Here is a 23594-nt window from a genome sequence, read left to right as displayed (position 1 = left end):
GAATTTAGTCAAAAACAAATTACAGACATATGCTCCATGCACTACCATAGATGGCCATATATATATATATATATATATTTCTTTGAGAATTCTTTGAATATTTGACTATTTTTTAATTAAAATATAATATTTTTTTCCAAGGTAGATGTAATTCTTCTAACTATTTGTTAGGGTATGTGTAATTCTCCTATTTTACCGAGTATATATCTAGGACCTATGTGCATATATGCATCTCTCTTTCTCTCTCTCTCTCTCTCTCTCTCTTCAATAATATAAGATGATTTGTGCCATAAATTTGCATATTTTTTTACAGTTTTACATTTGAAAAATAATCATTAAGTGAGCTGAAGCAGAGTAACATTCGAACGGTCTACAGTGACCAAGTCATATTAATTTCTCTGTCTCGAATGATTATGAGGCGACCCCACTGTAAGTTTGATTTTGATTCTTTGCCAGCCATATGTCCACTATTATATAACAAGCTCTCTTCAAAGTAATAATCTTCATATTTTACACAATCATTTGTGGAAGTGACCCCTTTTGTAACATGCTTTGTTATGAACTATGGGCTTGTTGTTTTCTTCTTTTAATCGTAGATGATGTTTTGTGTAACAAAGTGAAAGCAGTTCGTTTCTTAGTTTTACTACCAGCTCTTACTGTAGATAGTATTTTTGCGATATATAATATAGAAAAGAGTTTTGCTTCAAAGAAAGACTTCAAAATCGACATTGTAATGACAGGGTGGTTAAAAGTACACATAAAATTTTGTTTGTTGGGTTCTGTAAATTAAGGAAAAGTAGCCAGGAGCTTTTGAAGATTTTTCTATCATTTTTGAACTTTTGTCTGTGTTTGTTTCATTTCCCTGATTGTAAAAAGCTTGGAAAGTACATTTTATTAGGGGAATACAAAGTTAGAAACTTTCAACTATTTTTTTCCATTCTATAATTTTTTTTTCTAAACTTTTTTTTTTTTTTTTCATATGAGACAAATGAATAGAACCCATTTATTTTTTGATAAGGCAAAATCGGAGATCACATATTCTAAAAGACCTTAATCCACTCCTTCTCTATTCATCATAAAATAAGGAATTCTATCTTGTTTTAAAATTCTCCAAATTCGTCCTAATATCTATTAATCTATTCATTAAAACTCCTAAATTGGTCACTATGACTTGCATGCAAATAATTGGAAAAGAAAAGGTATGAAATCAAATGTTAAATATGCATGTACCAAGGAATTAAGGGTACATTTGGTACGCTGTAATAGCTCCTGTAATGGAATAGCTATTCATGTGTAATATCAATTCAGTTATTTGGTTGCATCTTTATTACATGGATTAATTATTACATTGGAATAACTATTAAAGAATAGTTATTCTTCTTTAAAATGGATGTAATAGCTATTCTTTAGTGTATATAATAGGTTTTAAAATTAATATATTTTCAAAAATGTAAAGTTTCCTTGTACATCTTCTTTTACAAGTTTTCTATATGTAACAACCAAACTTGTGAATAGTAATAATTATTCCATTACAATGTCTTTTATTCGCAGTAATAAAAATTACTATTCTTAATGTAATCTACATTCAGTGTACAAAACGTACCCTAATAATTTATTTAAAGATGGAAGAGGGTTTATTACCTCTCTTTATGTAAGTTAAATATTATGTCTCCAATTATTTTACCCACCAAAAAGTTGAATCACAATTTATCACACACCACAAAGTCACAAACCACAAAGCAAAAGGTCGCTTTCCTATATGCATGACAAAAGTGTCGCAGTTGGCATAGAGTAGAGTATACATAATTCATAAGAACACCCATTTCAAACGCTTTGATACGAAATTCTATAAGGAATGGACCCATCTCACCTTACCTGCTTTTAATCTGCACAAACATGGCTTTGTGATTGCCTTCACTAATTGGTTGTTATAATAGCTGCAGCGCCTACAATTAAAAGGAAACGTAGAAAGAACAAAAATCATATTGCTATGACTTATGAGAAGTTAAAAGGTGGAAGAAATTGACCGTTCAAAACATGTGACTAGATCACTGGAAAAAAGAGGGTCCATATTCATACGGCATAAAATCATATATAAGATTATCCTTTCTTCATGTATACGGCATTAGATATGGAGGGATTTTGTTTTTATTTTACGTTGTTTAATTTTTCACATTTCTTTTTGTATTATTGCCTAGTTTGTAAGCCAGGGAACCTTGTTCTATCCTAGGACCACTTATACAAATAACAAGGTGCCCAGGGAAAAAGACAATGGGTGCAAGGAAGAACTGACTTTATATGCTTGGTAGGTTTGCGTGGTGCACGGGGGAAAAAATCAACTTCACTTTTATAAGAATAATTATAGACACGACATTTTCTACTTTCTTTTTTTTTTTTTACTTGTTTTGTTGGCAAGTTTTTATCGATTATCACATTATTATGAGATCATTAACACTATTTCATTATTTATCTTTAACTTTTTTTTTTTGGAGAAAAATTTATTCTTAACAATTTGATGCCTCAATAATTGCAAAAAGTATTTTATATATATATATATATAGGCGTCCTTCTTATTCTCAAATTATAGAATATTTTAGGATTATAAAATGCTTTCCGAGAATTTAGCTATTTTCATGACCCAAAAGAACAAAGAAAATATTTCCAAAATGAATTAATCAAAATTATCATTGCAAGTTGCAACACGCAAACCTCACACTCTCTCTCTCTCTTAAGAAGAGAAGTGAAAATTTTCATTACAATAATTGTGTATTATAGTAGTAACATATTATGTAAGGTATTTTTTTTTTAGAGAGAAATTATGTAAGGTACCTAGAAAGGTTATGTGGTGAACTTTAAAAAAGAAATAACTTCTTATAAAATATATTAGATAGATTAAGAATATGTATGATGCAACCACTACTAGTGTGAGAACAAGTAGAAACATCTCAAGTTACAAGTGAGGTTTTTATCAAAATAGGTTTGCATTAAGGATATATCAACATTAAGTTCATATATTTTTGCACTAGTAATGAATAAATTCACATGATCAATTCTAGATAAAGTCTGTTAGTGTATACTTTTTGCAAGTGATACAGATTTAGTCGATGAAACTAAACATTGGACAGTTCAAAAGGAATTGTAACACTAGTGAACATGTAAAGAAAATTAATGGTTTTTGAAGCTACTTGAATAACTACAACTTGGAAAGTTCCACCAAGTGAAATTGATCTCGGTCGAGCAAAACAATAATTCAACCCCGAAAGTTCGCATGTTTCTTGCTTGATTGAGAATATTAGACCTTGATTTTTCTAATTCCAATAGGAGAAGGTTGTGTTGTTTTGTTTTAACCTACCTATAGAATACAAGTGAAGCTTGATTAATTTTTTAAGCCAAGAAGGTTGACGTACCATTGAGCATCTTAAGAGCCTACCCTTGTTTTCAAAACCCAAAAATCTCCTTCTTGTTCTAGTTCTAGTTCTTGGTCTTGCTCCCGGTCCCCATGTTATACCTTTAACCAAGAACTTAAATATTCGTGCTTGTAGAAACCATAGAGTTCTCTGCCTTGCATCGATGCATGCATTGAGATTCTGGAATTTCGACTTGAAGCGGACATGTCATTCATGAAGTTGTCTACTAGGTCAAGTATAATCTAAATACAAAATTTTTGAGACTTAGTATGTAAAATCCTTCTTTTATAGTGAATTTCTTTAGGATTGACCAAATTATATGAAAGTTTTTATTTATATAATTATTTGAAAGTACAAAAATTATTAATAATTTTTCATGCAAGCCAAATGATAAAAAAAAATAATAAAAAAAAAAAAAAAAAAAAGGTTTTCAAACTCATTTTCAAGATTGCAATCAAACAAACAAAAAATTACCCAAAAATTTTTTGAGTTGATTTTATTTAAATAGATTAAATTTAATAAAGATGTGGTGTAAAAGCCTATGTTTACGTCATCTAATAATATTGTGTCATGTCAGATTTTTAAAGTAATTGTACATAAAATATTAATCCGTAATACACACAATTACTATCTATTTCAGTAGAATAAAACCCTAGACTAAACTTCCTTTAGAACCAAGGCATCTTGGGAAGTTGCTAGGAACCAATCATTTTCAACCAAGCTTCAAGGTCCTCGTGCAAGCCTATCTTGATCATGTGATTTCATCAGTGCAAGCAGCAAAGCAATCATGATTTTCGCTCAAAGGTGCATCAATTGTCTCTATTGAAACAAATACATCAAGTTTAAAGGTTCATTTGCTCATTTTCCCAAGCCACCACAATCTACACTTCAATTGAATCTTTGAAAATTTTTTAAAACAACGATCACACACCCATGTGAATCATTTGCTTGATACTTTCTTGGTTGAAAATGATTGGTTCCCGACAGCTTCCCAAAGTGTATTGGTTCTAAAGGAAGTTTAGTTTAGGATTTTAACTTTTAATCTACTGAAATAAATAGTAATTAATTGTGTGTATTACGGTTTAATATTTTATGTGCAATTATTTCTAAAAATTTTACGTGGCATAATATTATTGGATGGTGTAAACATAGGCTTTTACACCACTTTTTTATTGAATTTAATCTCTTATTTAAAACATACTTAAGATTCATTAGTTATAACCAAACCTACTGCAGTGAGGAGCAACTATGAAGAGTTGATTGCTAAATGATTTCAACATCTGTGGGTTCATGCCTTCACTGAATGCAAAAACAAGAGTGTTAATAATCAGTACCAGTTTAGTACACTTACTTTGTCCCTCTGACTTGACTTCTGCAGTGATTTTAATGAAAAATCTTGTGCCAAGTTGGCAAGTTTTGGCATCAAAATTCAATTCATTTATGAGTTCATTTTATTTGTTGTTCTTTTGGGAACCAAAGACTGAAGATAGGACAGGACAGGAGCTCATATAAATTAATCTTAAGCAATTGAGCAGGTTCTGAGGACCATGCCCACCATTAATAAGATCCAGAAACTACCAAACTGCAATACAGTGTAAAAACTATCCCAAAGCACACAGCACCACCCAACAAAAGCTTACAAAAACTCAGAGATTTGAAAACTCTTTTAACGCCAGTGGCGGAGGAAGGGGCCATGCCCCCAGCTGGGTTTTCCAAAATAACCCCCCTCCCATTATTTTATTAAAAAAATTAAATTAGTTCAATATTATATATAAGAGATTAAATTCTATAAGGACGTGGTGTAAAACCCATATTTTACCCCTCCAACCCAATATGTCATATCATCTTATCACATATTTAAGAATAAATACAATCACACACAATCAATTCATATAACCATATATAAATCCAACTAAATTGGGAATTTATTGAGATGTTATTAGATGGGATATGATGTATTGAATTTTAAATAAAATGCTGATGTGGCAATCACTTATTGGATGGTGTAAAACCTATGTTTTACACCACATCCTTATAGAATTTAATCTCTATATATAATGGCCCCTTCACTTTTAGAAATAAAATTATACACACACTAATTTAAAGTACTAATGTGTCCATATTCACTTTTTGCAATATATAACTCGTTAACCTTTTGTTTAGTTTAATAATTTAGAGAGAAAAGATTTGAACCCTAAATATCTTCATTGAAAACATTAGAAAATATCAACCAATTAAGCTAACTTATTAAAATTAATTGAGTTGCACACACATGTTTTCTAAAACTATTGTTATGCTCTAATGTTTGATATATAATTTATCAAATAAAAAATCTTGATTTAAAATGTTTTAAGAATATTACTTATGATTAATAAAATTTAAAGACAATTATACATTACTTGATGAAATTTTTTTTTAATAATATTAAATTTAATTTTATACAAGACAATAAAATTTATATAATAAATCATGTTAAATACATGTTTTGAGTATAAATTATTCAAACATAAATATATGTATAAATGTGTGTCATTTTGTAAATCTAAGAATTATTAATAACTAATTGATATCTTAGTTTGACGATAAAGAACAATCATTAGGAGTGGTCAATAAGTTGAAACTCACTTAAAATAAAAAGAATTATTAATAATTTAATATATTTAGTTTGATCCCTACAAAAATTTCATGGTTATTCAGTGGTCATACATGGCCTAGTAGCTTTCCATCCAGGGGTGTTCAACGATCAGTCAGCATGGTTGGTAACCAATTTGGACCATTTTGAGTCATTTTGGCTAATGTCGGCCGAAATTTAAATTCCAGGCAGATTAGATTTTCTTTTCTTTTCTTTTCTTTTCTGTTTTTTTCTTGATTTCATTACCTTTTTAGCTGACTTTTCTCTACATTTTACCTCTCTCTCTCTCTATCCAACACATCACTAATCACTCTCATCTCACTCTTTTTGTATTTTCTTTACTCTTTCTCCTCTCATTCTCACTCTAATCATTCTCTTTCTTTTTATTTTCTTTGTTATCTCTCTCCATCACACCACCATCTACTCCCCTTTCTCGCGGTGAGAACAAACTCTAACATTGTCATTATTCTTTTTTTTTTCCTCATCCCCCATCCATCATTTATTATCTTAATTTATTTTATATTTTAAGTATATCTTAATTGTGAAATATATGTAATAGTATATTATTAATTGATTTAAGATATTGTATTGACTTTTTTTAGGGACAAGATATAGTATTGACTTGATAAATAAACATATACTCCAAAATGGTATATCGTTACTGAAATATTTCTTTCCAACAGATAAACCAAAACAAGCACCAAAACAGGCTTTCCAACTTTGATTTGTTAGACACCAACTTAAATAAAATTATTTTATTAGGTAATCATTCCAAAATTTATTACTTATTACACAAATTAATGCAAATTAATTAATTGTTAGATAAATAATTTGAGGCTTCATTTGAGTTTTTAAGCCAAATTACATCGACCTCACTTAAGGTTTCACAAAATGGCACTCTCCCCAAACATTTCATAAAATGACACTTTCATCCCTTAAGGTTTTATAAATGCAACAAATAAGTCAATCCTCACTCACATTGACACTCTCATCTAATGGAATATCCTATTAGAAAAGTAATGATGTGAGAGCTAATGGACTTATATGTTATATTTATAAAACCTCAAGGGTGGGAGTCTCATTTTTTGAAACATTTAGGAGGAGTGTCATTCGTGAATCCTCAAGGGAGATTGGTTTAATCTACCCTTTTTCTTTATTATTACTTTAGAAAGTTAACAATAATATGTTTATCCCCCCCCCCCCCCCCCCCCCTCCTTTCCACTAAAACTCTAACAATAATGAATTCCCCCTTATTTTTTCTTACCACCTTGTTCTTTTATAGGCTTTGAACCTTAAATGACATTGATAAAACAAAAAGAAAAAAAATCCTTTTATTTTTTTGAATGAATTTTGACATATAAAAAATTAAGTTCTTAAACAATGCTCTAAATTAAAATAATAATAATAATAATAATAATAATAATAATAATAATAATAATAATAATAATAAAATCAACTAACAGGCTTAGTAATTATAGAAATAATGTTTTTTTTTTCATTTGTTTCTCAACAATGCTAGTAAAAGTTTTTTATCATTCATAATTTTGAAAACTTCATTAGTTTCAATGAAATTTTTTTATTCACTTTGTTAGACAACTTAGTAAATTATATTCCAAATGACAATCTTAAGAATTCATTATGAATATGATAATAGATGAATTTTATTTAAGGAAATATTGTCATTGAGTTTTATTCTATCAATATTGAAATATACCCTTTTTTTTTATGGTACATATCTAGTATCAAACTGTACAACATTTATATAATCATTATAATTTAAAAGATGATAAGTTCCCTTCAACAATTATATATGTGTGTAATGTATAACTGTTATAACTTACCGTCTCAAAGAAAAACTCATAGGACCAACCCAACCTCAAGTGCATTTAAAGATGTTTTCAATGCTCCATTTTATTTGGAGTCCATGTAAAGGCATCACCTACCTTTCTCCGACCATCAACTAATCATTTTTCACAGATATCTGTGTTCTTTTTTGAAGGATTATAGGGGGATTTGAAGTTATGAACAATTCAATAGGACAATGACTTCCTTACAAAGTGATATATATATATATATATGATATTAAAAAAGAGAAGTTCCAAACTTTTGAGACAAAGAACAGACGATATGGGGAAATGACATTCTGACGAATATTCATGCTGATTGTAATGCTTATTTAGCTCAAACTTTTGGATTATTAGAAGATTATTGACCCTTGCTTTCTACTTACTCCTTACACACACAAACACACACACACACACACACAAAGGGGTACTTATAAAAGCCATAAATTAAGGTACCTCATAAAACAGTGAAAGGAAAATAATAATTAAAAATATATGATAGTGACATTTGTCAATTTGATATGAAAAGAAAACAATAAATAAAGAAAAAAAACTATGATACACAAACCGAAATGCTCTGAATAAAACAGACCTATCTACGGTTTTGGCCATGAAAATGACCTTGGTAGGAGAAAAACACCAATGCTCTTTATCGACAGGTATTGGGGCCCTCGTTTTTTGGTGTAGCGACGTGTCCACTGTTGGAGTATTAGTCTTGTTAGATTTGAGTTCTTTTTAGGAGTCAAGCTCAAAACTCAACACCAACTCAAAGAAGATCAATGGCTACTATTGCACTTTTACGGCTACATTAAAAACAAAACCCAAAAAATCCAAGAAAAAAAAAATAGAGGAGCTTTAATCATATCAATAATAGATTAAATAGCAAAATGGTATAGGTCCAACAGTAAATGAAAAAAGAATAGTGAATTTCCAATAGTAAATTCTTTTTGGAAATAATGCGTTGAGTAGTGAAGTACTAGTGAAGCAATATTTTTTTTTTTTTTTTTGAGAAACAAAGCAATACGCATCTAATAATAAAAGAAGGGTAATGGAACCCACCAAACGGTAGGCTAATAGTGAATTAACATGAGTTCAACGATTAAAAACAATTTTCAAATTCAGAGGTAAAGAAACAATAAATTATCATGAATCCAACTATCAAAGTCTAAAAGGAAATTTATAAGTTAAGCCATGAAATTCCAAGAAAATAATAGAATACAAGTCCAGCGATAAGATATTTGTAAACTGGTACAAGTTTAGCAATGAAACTTTTGGTTCAAAGGGCAAACTTGACTGTGATTGGCGAGAGAGAGTGTGACCAGCTGAGCACAAGGGTAAAAACAAATTGAGGGTTTAGCCCTAACCCCAAGACAAAAATCCACTAAGTAAAATTGAAGTGTACAAGATAATTAACTCTTAACTTATATTGCTATCTCCAATTAAAATTTATTGTCGTGACTACACACAGCTTCAACCCAATTGAACTCCTCTTATTATAGATTTTGCCAGCACAAACTTCCCACACGTGACTTCAAGGACCACTCTAAAGATTCTTCACAATAGCTTAACTATGTTTGTCACTATGGCATCAACTAGATCACCAAGCAACAGCTATACCATTCTTCAAATTTATTTTTGTGTCTTCAGTATGTTTGTAAACTTGAGAGAGAAGGTGCAAACCTTATGTATACATGAAAGGTTCTCTCTTCTCTTGTTTGGTCGACAATTGATGACCCATTTTACACTCTAGGAAGTAGGCTTGAATTCCAATTCACGGGTTGACATAATGGGTAAGTGTCAAGTATCATGATTCTCGATCAATTGAATAGCTATTGAGATTAATCTTGATTGATCGACTACCTGTTGACAAAGGTGTGGTGTCAAAAATCCTATAAATGTTTTTCCCTTTTGAGACTTGAGTCTTGAACTTGAATTAAACTTTAAAAACATACAAGACTTAGAGGGCATTTGGTCACTGATTTCAAAACATAGTGTTCAATGTTTAAACACTGAACACTAGTGTTCAAAAACAATAAATAAATAAATAAATGCGTTTGGTGGACCATTCCGCAGCAGGGCTATTTGAAAAACATTGTTCAAAACATATGTTTAAAACAATGGTTTTGGAAATCACCTCCGGGCTGATTTTTAACAATAAAAACTAGTGTTCAATGGCACTTTCGTAATTAGGTTGAACACTATTATGGGCCACCCGGTCAGCTTTTTTGAAAGAATTGTCTCATTTTTTCCTCTCATCTCTTCACACCGAATTAACAAGGATCTCTCTCACCCACACAAACAGCAACCCAGCGGCATTAATTTTGTACTTTACTCAGCTTTTTTGTATAATCTAAAACACACATACCAAACACATATTTTATATTTTTGAACACTAAAACATATTATTTAAACTATGATACCAAACGCATTTTTTTTGTTTTATAAACACTAAAAACACGTATTTCAACAACACTTTTTAAATTATAATTTTCACATCTTTTTAAACAATAATTTTTAAACTCTATGACCAAACAGCCCTTAGAATTTTCTTCACGATTTGCCAGCTTAAACATTATAGACTTAACACTTGAAGGGCTTTTAGTGAGGTGAAGTGAGGTAGAAAGAGATTGTGTGCGGAAGAAGATTTTTCTAAGGTGTTTTGTGCTGTGAACAAGATGTCATGGATTTTCTGTTTGGGGATGATGGTTATGATGCTTGGTTCTTGGTTCTTGGTTCTTGGTTGTTTCTTGATGTGTATTATGGGATGAGATAAGATAATGTTCTAGTGTTTCTCTTTGTCCCTTTAGCTTTAAATAAAATTAGAGGGCCAAGGTTGAAAATATGAGAAATATCCAATATCCAACGTGTGTGGATGGTTTTCCACTTTTTGGACTGGATTTTGACAACCCACTTGGACAATGGTTAAAAATTGTAGTGTGAGTCATTTCTAAGTCATTTATTTATTAGTCGTTTTTTTTTATTTTTTTTTTTTTTTTTTTTTACAAAAGGCTGGAGCAAAGGTGTTTAGTCGCAATTTTGCAATAAATGTTGATCAAACTAGAGAGAGAAGGGAAAAACTTGTCCCTCTAAAGAGCAGTTGAGTGCATGGACTTCAACCAATGAAAATCCTACTATGCACCAGTCCCTTATGGAACCTAGAAAGCTAATGCACTGGCAAAGCAAAAGTGCCAGCGGATTGAGTAGCGTCTAGTTTCCTCTGGTTTGTACGCTGATAGATTAACTTCTATTGAAAATTCTATCTAAATAATTCTGCTTGAATTAAATTAAATCCTCTAAATTTTAATTACCAAATAAAATATAATAAAATGAACTTATTTTTGTTGATTTATTTCATCAAAAAAAAAAGTTGTGAAAAAAATACTGTCATGCTTAGAAAAAGTGAACTTTAAAAAAATGTACTAAGCTCAAACACGTAATCTCAAACGCAGCCCCTTTTTTTTTCTTTTTCTTTTTTTTATTTTTTGCTAAATCTCAAACACAGTGCATTGAGTCACACATTCCTCTCCCTTTCTAGGCATTTGGCATTCAGTGCATAATTTCAAACAAGTTTTAATTAGCTCAATTGATTAACTCTTTTGTTGTCAAAAAAGAGATCTAGACAACTCTATTCTCTCTTGCTCCCCGCTCCTCCCCCTCCATTCAAACAAGCTATATAAGTTCTAGAAGTGAAGAAAAAAAAAGGGCACAAGTTTAATTAAACTTATGGGCATCATAAAGACATATGTAACAAAATATCCCATAATCAAATATGGGTGGAGGGGTAAAGTTGTGAGTTCAAAGTCTCACTAAATGCATATGTAACTTATCATTAATAATAATATTAATAATTTAACCTACAAGTAGTAGACATCCATTAACTTAGCAAGTAACAACGTGCATTCTTGGTGCAACTGCAATAATTAATAAATTTATTTTAGATAGTGCACTAAGGAACCAAGGTGCAAAACATGCTTATTACTTTCTTTCTTTTTTGAGAAGTTTAAAATATGTTTATTACAATCCCCAAAGTAGGATGTGTACAGAAATAAAACTTGTTTACAAAATGGGGAGACGTAACATGATCTAGAGCTAGTACCTCATAGCTTGGAGGCATTAGATGTGGCTTTACTCAAGGCAACCGCTGTTTTTGAACCAGATGGACGTCCCAAATGCTTAGAGATAAAATCCCCAGCCAACATGAGCTTCCCAAGATTCACATTGGTTTTCACACCAAGTCCATGTAGCATGTAAACAACATCCTCAGTTGCAACATTTCCAGATGCACCCTTGGCATAAGGGCAACCCCCAAGACCAGAAACTGATGAATCCACTGTGCTGATCCCCATCTGTGAAACAATACAAATGAGCAAAATAACTTTAAGTTTCACGAAATAATCGCATTTCAAATCATTTTGCAAGCATTTAGTAATAAGTTTGGAAATGTAGCCAACTGAAAATTGCAAGTTTATATTTTGTATAAACTTGTGCCACGGCCAGGACAAACAACTTGGAGCCTTGATAAATTTTTGGTCAACTAAACTAGGATGTGTGAGGTTGGCTGGAAGTCCACAAACTAGGATAAGCTAAAACAGGCCTTTACTCAATTAATTTGTAAGATTTTGAGCACCAAAAAAAAAAAACTGTAACCACGCGCACATGTGCACACAGATATGTATTCATTAATAAGAAAATATGTCAAGAGGAAAACACCCCCAAGTACACAAGTAGTTCAGAAGAAAGAGCAACCTCTGACAAAACAAGATACCACCTAAGAAGGACAGATAAGGCAAAAACCTCTCCATATCTATGAACACAAACACAACTGCATGCGTGTCCCTGGACCGTCGCAACACATAGATCAAGCCTTTCCTACCCTCAACGATCAGCTCTATCTCTCTCTCTCTCTCTCTCTCTGAATTCCAGCCACAAAGATTAATCATCACCAAGCTAGATCGGCTTTGATCAGTGAATAATCAGAGCACTCTTTCTCACTTGCTCTGCTGTGACTATGCTAAGCAGGTCAATTAAGGAGTACATCCACAAAGTCAAGCTCATGTCCCTCATGCAGTAATGTGAGGACAAAGCCAGGAGAGAGACACTTTGCCTCACCAATTAGCCAATTAGGAAAGGAAAAGCTCAAGGCCAAGGTTGCCAAGGTCCAAGTGCAAGGCCATGGTATTCTTGAAGCTACTAGTTTCTTTATTTATTATTATTATTTTACTTTTTAAGTGTTTATTTTATCTATTCAGTTAGGAACTCTCTCAGCCTAAACATATTATTCTATTGTAACTTCTTCTTTTTTCCCCAATGCTAAACCCAATATATCTGTTTTATTTTCAATGCTATTAACAAATTATTATACCTGTATTGAAGACTCGTCTTTTCTTTTAGTTTTAATGTTAATTAGAGTTTACTTGTATCCTAGCATATTTTAACTTGTCTTTTCTTACATGGCATTGAAAATGATGGCATAATAATATAATGAGCACCCAAACAATTGATTCTAATCATGCAGAAATGAAGATGCTATAAATGTTTACCTGTAGAGATACTAGAATATTTGACAGAGCTTGCCCATAAGTGTCATGAAAGTGGACAGCAAGCCTATCAACAGGGACAACATCCATAACAGCTTCAAGCATTGGAATAACAGTACCTGGAAAGATAAAGATATACACAAGGTAAAATAACAAAAATTTAAGTGTACTAGATAAAAAAATAGTAACACATGCAAGTTAACAGTAAATCAAACATGAATAGCTATTAGCTAGTAATAGTGCATACTTCAGTTCAAAATTTTTTTAACAAGTAAAAATGATAATTTTAAAATTACATAAGATGGCTTAAAAAATACAAAGTATACATTATAATTGAAATGAGAGAAAAGCTGAAATCCGCAATAGATGAGGTATTGCTAGGAGTCAACAATAATCTAGGTTGTGAAAAGAATACTCAGTCGAACCATCAAGGTTTTCACTTTCTTAAAAGTGCCATGATTCCTTTCTCTCCACACAGAAGATGTAAGAGGACCAGGTTCCAAACAAAACACCCATTCCTTTTTTCAAACAATTCGTTCCAATTAGATAGAAGATCAACAACACTCCTTGGAAGAACCTCTTAAACCCCAAGAATGGAAAAGAAACATGGGTCCATATAGCATATGCAACATCACATTGCAACAGAATATGATCCACACTCTCGCCATTGCACCTACACATGCAATACCAATCTACTAAAACGATCCTTCTCTTAAAGAGAGTATCATGTCAAAATTTCCCCAATCTACCATCCATCTTTGAAGCATAGACACCAACACAACACAGGACATCACACAACATGACACAACATTCTTGAAAAACTAGGACACGATTGAGCAGCGATACGGCAATTAATTAATTAAATAAAATTTATTTTAAGGTATGTTTTTAAAAATTAGGCATAAATTATGTTTATTTAGGTTTTTCAAAAGGAATAACGATAATCAATATGTTTGAAAACATATCTAAAATTAATAACTACATTTATATTACTATAGGTACTCATTTTACCTATAAATAATTCCATTTAATAAATAAATAAAATTTTGCAAGTAAAAATTCTGCATAGTGAAATTATATTGTGCATTATATTATTATTATTATTTTTTTTTTTTAAATCAGAATCATTTCTGAATTGCAAGCTGGTGCAGGCACCTCCTTCGAAAGGATTTCTTTAGAGACCACATACTGTTGAGAATTGAAAAATATCTATGAAGGGAGGTGGCACAAAGAATGAAAACATCAAAAACTTGAGAATGCATCATGCACTTGAATTTTGGGCCTTTTTGCACCTCTTTGCTTCAAGGAATTAGATGGAGATAAATAATATGACCCATTAGGCTGAAGGAAACTCAAAAAATCTGTGTTTTAATTTTTTCTTTTTTCTTTGATTGGTAAACAACTCACGCATCCATGGAACTTGAACATGAGACCTAACCCACCACTCCTACTTATGGCGGAGGTAGATCCATTTGACCCTAATTCCATTGACAAAAAGTCAATGTTTTTCTTTTGAGAATGTTGATGTCATAATTACGTTGGAGATAAAATTCGTGAACCATTAGGCTGAAGGAAGGCCATCAAATGCATTTTCTTATGACGTAATAATCTTATCATTGCAATGGATTGCACCAATTCAGGCAGCCATCTAGGGGTCTACAAGGCTGACCAGCCAATGCAGAATGCAGCATCCTTGGATGTCCTCATTTTCTGACTGTCCTTTTGAATCAGATTGATAGCTGAGATGCAGTGTGAAGTAAATTTAATTATTATTATTTTGAATAATTATTACAACAATTGGGGGAGGGGGATTTGAAGCCTAGTTCTCCTTATAAGAGAGGCCACACACAATGCCACTAAGCTACAAGGACAAAGTAAATTTAATTCTAAGTCTAGGAAGCAAGTAACTCACAAGTAGCTTAGCAGCTAGTGTTTCTTTATCAAGAAATCTTTGTGGCGGCTGCTACATTGATTTAAAGCTGCTCTTTTATGCAATCTAGTATCTAATGAGATATGTGACCAAGTAACTTGTGTGTCATTTCAACCTAGAAGCTTGTGAGTACTTCCTCCACTAGAAATCATAAAGGGTGCTTTCCTATACTATGAACAGATGAATCTCGATTTTGAAAGTTACTTTGAGCCCCTACATTTCTATTTTACTTTCTCTTTTCTTTGATTCTTCATAAATCTCCCAATCCCTTTTTTTCTTTCTTGTTAAAATTTTCAGAACTTGTTTGTTATCATTTCTTCAATCTGAACCTTGGCTAGATTTGGTTTTTTATGAAATGATTCTGATTTAAAAATAAANTCGAATGTAGGAATTGCCCCCAAAGCAGTGGTCCATGTAAAGAATGCTACCTTAATATGAACTTTTGCATTCCAAATGCTCTTCTTGGGAAAAAAATGTACATTCCCAGTATAAAGCACCTAATAAAATGATTTCACCTCAAATATCCCCCTCTTTATAGGTCTCCAACAAATTTGGTCGTTTACATCCCTTCTAATTTTTGCTGAATAAATGGTTTCTATAAAAGCAGTCGACATATTTATCTCCCAATCATGAAAAGCTCTTGCAAAGGTGATATTCCAGTGCATTGATCCATTGTTCCAATTCATATAGTCCTCCACAGCAGCTCCCTATTCTGAGCAATACGATACAATTTAGGGAAGGCATCTTTCAGAGCACCATTCTGACACCACCAATAAACTCAAGATCAAGCATTAGCTCCATTCCCACTTGAGAAATTTTCTCAATACACCCAGAAAAGAGAATCCATCCCAATCGAATATACTTCCACATACAAGCACCATATCCTCCCTACCCTTCTTTGAACACCACCCACCCCATACACTACCATATTTTACACTCCTCTGCCTTTCTCCAGAGAGCATCTTTCTCTGTGGTAAATTGCCATAGCCTATTTACCTAGCAAAACTTTAGCATTCCTTGTGTTCCCTACACACCTTGACAAACTAGGATATTTCTAGTTGGGTGAGAGGCTGTGCAGTTAACGATGATTGAATTGCCTTATTAATATAGGCCTATCATGATACTTGAAAGCTGAGTTTTCTAATCATTGAATGCTGATATCGGAACTGGGCTTATGTTATATGATTTAATCATACTGAGTAACAACTTAACTTCCATCTAGTTATGTGCCTTGAATTGTTGCATATTCAGCTCTTTGTTGCAGCTGCTACTGCCATTTTCTTGATTTATCCTATTGCAAAGAGGTTATTTATTTATTTATTTTTTATGACTCTATGCCTAACTTGCCCATTTTGTGAGAAGGGAACAATAAAAAAAATTGTGTGCAAATGGAAACGCAAAAGAGGGTGCATCCTGAATGATGTAGGGTGGCAAAATTTAATAACCGAAAAAAGGTCAACTGAGTTTATCTTGTTGTGTGGCCCTAGGGCTGACTGTAGCACCAACTAAGTGGATTGTAAAGTTGCTAATGAAGGTCCTAAAGAGACATCTGGGCTGCAAAAGGATTTGGGTTCAAGTAGTTGTTATAGTGAAAGATGAAGCCCTACTTAAGCGGGGCTAGTAAGAAAACTATTAAGGATGATATAAATAATCTCTCTTTCTCCACCATTTGCTTTTAATAATCTTTTACTTCTTTGCCTCTGGTAATACAATCACTTCCTTAAATTTCACGGTACTACAATCACTGGCTTAAATTTTACGCTGCTGAGTTCACATATGTCTTCAAATGTGTGACACATTAGTAGAAATAAAATAAAAAATGTCTTAAAATCGTAGGGTTAATAATTTTTTCTTTGGCTCAAAAGTCATTTTTTGTTATTTCTTCTACTATACTATATTTCACCATGATTGTATCTGTTTAGTGTTATCTCCTTTGAATACTTTACAGCATCTTTAAATAATCGTTGGCCCAAAAAAAAAAAAAGACAGCATCTTTAAATAAAACATCTTCATTGAATGTAAAGTTGTGGTTTCTGTAATTGTACATATAGATTTGTTGTATGGACTTATGCATTCATAAATTTCATTCAATTTTGAAGGGGGCAATCCTTCTATACAGACTAAAATGCTGCCTTTTTGAACTACTTTATTGTTGACTTAGCTAGCAGATGCAAAGGATGTAATGGAAGCAATTCGAAATGTTGAAGCTGCCAGATTTCCAGTATTAACTCCTAATCTTAAAGTATGGTTTCTGTGGTAGAGAAACATACAGTTATAAATTAATCTAGAATATGTATGGAGGAAATTATTCCATATTTTTCTTTCTTCTAGGGTTTTGAAGCAGCTGTTGCTGCTGGAGCTAAAGAAGTAGCCATTTTTGCCTCAGCATCTGAGGCTTTCTCAAAGTCAAATATTAACTGTAGCATCAAAGATAGTCTCACTCGGTACTCTGACGTCACTTTTGCTGCTAGAAAGGTCTCAATTCCTGTTCGTGGGTATATTTTCTGACTCTTGTTAACTAATATCTTCAGAAAGTTTTGTTTCTGTTTTTTTGGGTACCCTACTACTCCTTAGATCTTCTAGTGTTCGAGTATTAGGTAGTGAAAAAATTAAAACCTGAGAAATAAGCAAAAATATTCTTCCAACCCACCTGGTTTCTTTGTACTTTCTTTTTTTTTTTTTTTTTTTTTTTTTTTTTTTGTATGACTTCAGGTAGAATAGAATAGAGGAAATAATACATGTGGTCAACCCTAACTAATTTGTCGAGGATCCATAGGCGACCCCAAACTTTTTGAGACTAAGGCTTTATTTATGTTGTTGTCTTAAAGAGATTTGAACCCCTAAGAAGTGGCTCTCATAAATGTCCCGAGTATTGAAGTATCAGAAGAGGTTAGATTCCTGTAAAAGTATTGCAAGCTATTGGCACTTAATGGAGGGAGAATGTTTGATCTGGCTGACCAGATGGTGAGAGCCTAAAGTGTCTGAGTCTTTTGATGCATATTTCTTTTCCATATGAATGTAAAATGCACATAATTATATATATATATATATATTATTGCCTTTCAGTTAGCTTTATCATTAATCGGCCTGGATCTTAATCTTTCAATGTTTGGATATCACGTTCAACTAGGTGTGACTCAATTAAAAAGTGTTTCAGCATTTTATGGATTTGGACTTAAGAATGATTGAAATATATCACAAATTCATACTGACTTGGAGGCCCAGAAAAAGTTTCCCATTCAAATGGCTTTGTTGATTGCATAGAGAAATATCTTTAAAATTTGGAAAAAAATACATATGGAAGAGATCATCTTTGAGGCTGCTGTAGTCTGTAGAGTAATACTATTAGAGTTCCTTATTTGGGCAAAAACTCATATTGCGAAAATATTTTAATAACATCAAACTCAACTTACTCATCCTAAATCTCTCTCTCTCTCTCTCTCTCTCTCTCTCTCTCTCTCTCTCTCTCTCTTATAGATAAGAATAATTTAATTGAAAAATAGAGAAGGGAATACTCATCCCAAATCTCAGACCTTTGTGCAGAATCATTGGTCCCGTAATCTCAGTAAAGTCTCCAGGCAACGTTGCCTTCTGATCCAAAATTAAAAAGAACAAGTAGAAGCCAACCAGCCAAAAAATCTTGTTTATATTATGAATACTGCACATAACATGGTCAAAGAGCTTTCATGGTTCTCACTTCACCACTTTGTGAATGAGCCATGGCTCAACGTACTTTCTTCTCCCATAATAATGGATGGAGGGTCAGTTGTGTAACTTACTAATAATAATAAAAATAACACTTCACCACTTTCCTTTTTTGAGCCTAACACATTTAATTTCAGGAAAGTGGGGATAATTTACACCGTCTGGTGTCAAATGTGTAAGAAGAACAGGGAGAGTGGTGATCACTTATTGCTACACTATGAGTATGCTAGAGAGTTATGGTCTCTAGTGTTCTGCTTGTTCAGGGTGCAGTGGATAATGCTTCACAGAGTTCTTGATTTACTGGCATGCTGAAAAAGGAGTTTTGCTGAACATGGCAAGGTTGATATTTGGAATTCTGTTCATTTGTGTCTTATGTGGACTATTTGGAGGGAGCATAATAAAGCGCTTGAAGGTTTGGAAAGGGCCACAACAAAGCTGAAGTTGATCCTTCTATTAGTTTTGTTCGACTAGATGGCAGTGTTACCATGCCATACTTACTCTACCTTGTTAGATTTTATTGATTGCTGTAACTTTTCTTGATGTTGTAGCCATCTAGGTAGAAACCTTTTGTAGTGGGTGGTATTAGGTTTTCTTTAATAACTTTACTTACACAAAAAAATAAATAAATAAAAATTTCAAACAAACCTCAAACATATCAAAATGCATAAGATGTCAAGCCTCAACAACAAACACTATAAAGACTCATAATTTTTTTTTTTTTTTTAAATCTGTATGTATGAGAAAAATTGAATTTGTAAGAGACTACAAAGAACAAAAAGGAAATGACCTTCTAACAGATTTCCTAGAATAAGGAGACCAATCAACCTGAATTTAAGAGAGCAGAGAGATGAAGGAACAATCAAAGTATAAATCCTGACCAAAGAAGTCCACAACAAGGCAGATTATCTCTTATAGACAACAAAATCCATGTTTACCTGCGGTACCCATTTTGGTGAAACAAAACTTGTGGCCTCAACAACAGGCAACCCTGAAGAAACAAGCCTTTTTATCAACTCAATCTTTACAGCAGTGGGTACAATGTTACTCTCATTTTGCAATCCATCTCTTGGACCAACCTCCACTATCTTCACAAATCCTGGAATACTTTTAAGAAACTGTGGTGTTGTACATAGTATCAGAAAATAAAACCTCCATAACAACCATAATGAAATTTCTAAAATGAAATGTAGAAATAGACATATTATTACTACACGATATTCTAAAAACATCAAATCATGCCAAGATTAAAGGCTAGAGAAGTACACTCTCAAGATAAACTTGGTAAGGTATCCTATTCATTGTTGAAGGACTTGAAAAAAGGATCCTACAATTAGAGAACATGTGAAACCTATTACTCCTGCCCTCCATAGCTCACAACAAAATCTCTAATTACAATACATAGAGATAACAAAGTCTATAAAAGATCCATCTACCTTATTTGAGAACTCTGCTGTGCTATAAGGACGATTTACAGAACACAAAGCACTACGAGCATTACCAAGTGCCTGATAATTCCCACCAACGCTTGCAAGCACCACATTCATCATATCTCTCACCTCAACAACAAACACTATAAAGACTCATAATTTTTTTTTTTTTTTTAAATCTGTATGTATGAGAAAAATTGAATTTGTAAGAGACTACAAAGAACAAAAAGGAAATGACCTTCTAACAGATTTCCTAGAATAAGGAGACCAATCAACCTGAATTTAAGAGAGCAGAGAGATGAAGGAACAATCAAAGTATAAATCCTGACCAAAGAAGTCCACAACAAGGCAGATTATCTCTTATAGACAACAAAATCCATGTTTACCTGCGGTACCCATTTTGGTGAAACAAAACTTGTGGCCTCAACAACAGGCAACCCTGAAGAAACAAGCCTTTTTATCAACTCAATCTTTACAGCAGTGGGTACAATGTTACTCTCATTTTGCAATCCATCTCTTGGACCAACCTCCACTATCTTCACAAATCCTGGAATACTTTTAAGAAACTGTGGTGTCGTACATAGTATTAGAAAATAAAACCTCCATAACAACCATAATGAAATTTCTAAAATGAAATGTAGAAATAGACATATTATTACTACACGATATTCTAAAAACATCAAATCATGCCAAGATTAAAGGCTAGAGAAGTACACTCTCAAGATAAACTTGGTAAGGTATCCTATTCATTGTTGAAGGACTTGAAAAAAGGATCCTACAATTAGAGAACATGTGAAACCTATTACTCCTGCCCTCCATAGCTCACAACAAAATCTCTAATTACAATACATAGAGATAACAAAGTCTATAAAAGATCCATCTACCTTATTTGAGAACTCTGCTGTGCTATAAGGACGATTTACAGAACACAAAGCACTACGAGCATTACCAAGTGCCTGATAATTCCCACCAACGCTTGCAAGCACCACATTCATCATATCTCTCCCATAGACATTCCTTATTTGTTTTATCTGTAAGAATGCCTCTCTTGTGTACTCATGACTATAAAAAAAAATGAACTAAAATTCTTGGTTATTTTGTTAAGAATGAATTATCAAACAAAGTACAGCACTAGAGGAAAACCTCTTGAGTGTATCAGCTCCAACCATTGAGTGATTGGTAACACCAAGTGGTTCCTCCAAAATTGGCATGACTGACACAATCCTATCAACCAAGAATTTGCTATTCCGCGAAAACTTATCCAAACCCCTTGCCGCTAGCATTGCATCAACAGCCTAAAATGACTTTGTATGATTCTAGTTCCTCTGATTACAAAAGGGAGAAAAAGATGCTTTATCAATGATCACTAAAATCATAATTCAAGAACCTATGACTTATCATAGCTTGAAAAGACTTCTGAGACCATAGTTTAGTGCAAATTTGATTTTCATTCTTGCCCAGTTGTCATTTATCTTTCGATACAATTTATGAACAATCTGAGGAAATATGATTCAATGAATCAATAGAAGCAAGAAACATCTATGACAAATCAGCAATAGAGCATCAAAATTTTATAACCCATAAGGAAAGAAGTAATCAAACAAAATTATAATATTGTAGAAACTAATAATAAAACTTTAACAAATGGGTCGATGAGTTGCATGGGTCAGAAGCATTTCATCGAACACCTTGTGTGCATGACTCAAAATTTTCAAATTTCGTACAAATAAAACTCAAATTTATTCAAATTCAGAGTACACGTTTATGCAAACAAGATTGGAAATAGAAAGAGCTTACCTTGGGAACCCAGAGGTTTCCAATGGCAATGAGGAAAGCCCGAGTGGCAATGATAGCGTTTGTAGAGGGTATTTTCGTAAACCTAAGTGTCTAGATTAAGGGCAAAAAAGAGAAGAAAAAAAAAATTTGGACCATTTCTCGATTTATGCGTGTCATCCTTGCGCAGGGGCCATGCTAATCTTCTCTGTATCGTTCCAATTTTATCGGATGTCCCCGAAGGGACACTAGTTACTTGATGCATGCTGTATATAAATGCTATCATTTTACTGTTTCTTTGCGATGTGGGACTTCGGCACCGACCCCTTCTAAAGTTAAAACAGGTGCTATGGCCATGCCCAAATTTAGAACATCTTCTGTAATCTCTCCATTTTTGTACTGTTTAAAAAATGAACCATAATTTTTTTCTTTTTACTTATTCACTTTTTCCAGATTTAGAACATCTCCTACAACCTCTCAATTTTTGTACTGTTTAAAAATGAACATTAACTTTTTTCTTTTACCTATTCATTTTTATTAATATACTTTTCAATAAACTCTCCATTTTTTTCTTTATTTTATTAAAATATTATTTCTTCATTATTTTTTTATTCTCTATTTAATATTTCTTAATTCATTTATATTTTTCAAATTCCAAACAATATTAAGAATTTTTTTCTTAATGAGAAATGTTGTGTTTATAACATTTTTTTCGCAATACTTTCACAACAAAATCTTATATGGTATTGTTATTAGTTCTAATTTGAACCCACAATTTAAATTATTTTTTACTCACCAATATCAACTGATAACAATCTGTCACTTAAAATTTATTCTGTCACTTAAAATTTATTGTGAAAGTATTATGAAAATAATGTAGTAATGTTACTCAATTTTGATTTCTTATTCTTTATATTATTTTTCCTATCCTTCCTTAGATTTTTTTTTTTTTTTTTTTCATTCATACGTTTTTTCTTTCTTTTTTTATCTTGTTTTTTCTCCTCCACACATATATGTTTTTTTTTTTTTTTAATGAGTGATTTTTCAACCGTACCAAGTCATCGCATGAGTGGAGTAAGCAATTATTTCGGCTTAAATGGATGAGCTCAGAAAAGTTTGCAATGTTGAAAATGGTACATTATAATGCAACTTCATTCGCCTTTATAATTCACGCATTTACGTGAGATGTGACGAGCGGTGATAAGACATGAATTATGGTAAAACATATTTACATAAATGCATTTAACTTTTTCAATTTATTTAAGGTTTAGGTTGCACGTTGATAAATACACTGCGCAACGATAAAAGATGGATTGTTAGTTTGACTAATAAAAAAGGG

The 23594-nt window shown here is 32.3% G+C and overlaps 1 protein-coding gene and 1 non-coding gene across 2 annotated transcripts; both read right to left on the bottom strand.

The window, feature by feature from the left end:
* Nucleotides 1-11830: 11830 nt before the first annotated feature.
* Nucleotides 11831-22549, bottom strand: LOC112001030 (hydroxymethylglutaryl-CoA lyase, mitochondrial). The gene is made up of 7 exons (XM_065760261.1): nt 22280-22549; nt 21626-21807; nt 21367-21544; nt 20842-21048; nt 20721-20758; nt 13424-13613; nt 11831-12229 (listed from the first exon to the last, which is right to left on the bottom strand). Exons 2-7 carry the CDS (start codon nt 21763-21765, stop codon nt 11981-11983), a joined length of 1002 nt encoding a protein of 333 aa, XP_065616333.1. The 5' UTR covers nt 21766-21807; nt 22280-22549; the 3' UTR covers nt 11831-11980.
* Nucleotides 22400-22502, bottom strand: LOC112001031 (U6 spliceosomal RNA). The gene has a single exon (XR_002881775.1). It is a non-coding gene; the product is annotated as a U6 spliceosomal RNA (small nuclear RNA).
* Nucleotides 22550-23594: the final 1045 nt, after the last annotated feature.

This window comes from Quercus suber, unplaced genomic scaffold (genome assembly GCF_002906115.3).
Source record: "Quercus suber isolate HL8 unplaced genomic scaffold, Cork oak 2.0 scaffold_360, whole genome shotgun sequence".
NCBI lineage: Eukaryota > Viridiplantae > Streptophyta > Magnoliopsida > Fagales > Fagaceae > Quercus > Quercus suber.
Note: the sequence above shows the minus strand (reverse complement) of the source record. Positions and strands in the feature narration are given on the sequence as shown.

What these genes read in the sequence shown, in the direction of transcription:
- LOC112001030 (XM_065760261.1), bottom strand. Translation starts at nt 21,765, where the DNA reads ATGCTAGCGGCAAGGGGTTTGGATAAGTTTTCGCGGAATAGCAAATTC. An exon ending in TGGATTTTGTTGTCTATAAG is followed by an intron (nt 20,759 to 20,841) that starts AGATAATCTGCC and finishes TCTTAAATTCAG; the next exon opens with GTTGATTGGTCTCCTTATTC. An exon ending in ATATTCTAGTATCTCTACAG is followed by an intron (nt 12,230 to 13,423) that starts GTAAACATTTAT and finishes ATTGTTTCACAG; the next exon opens with ATGGGGATCAGCACAGTGGA.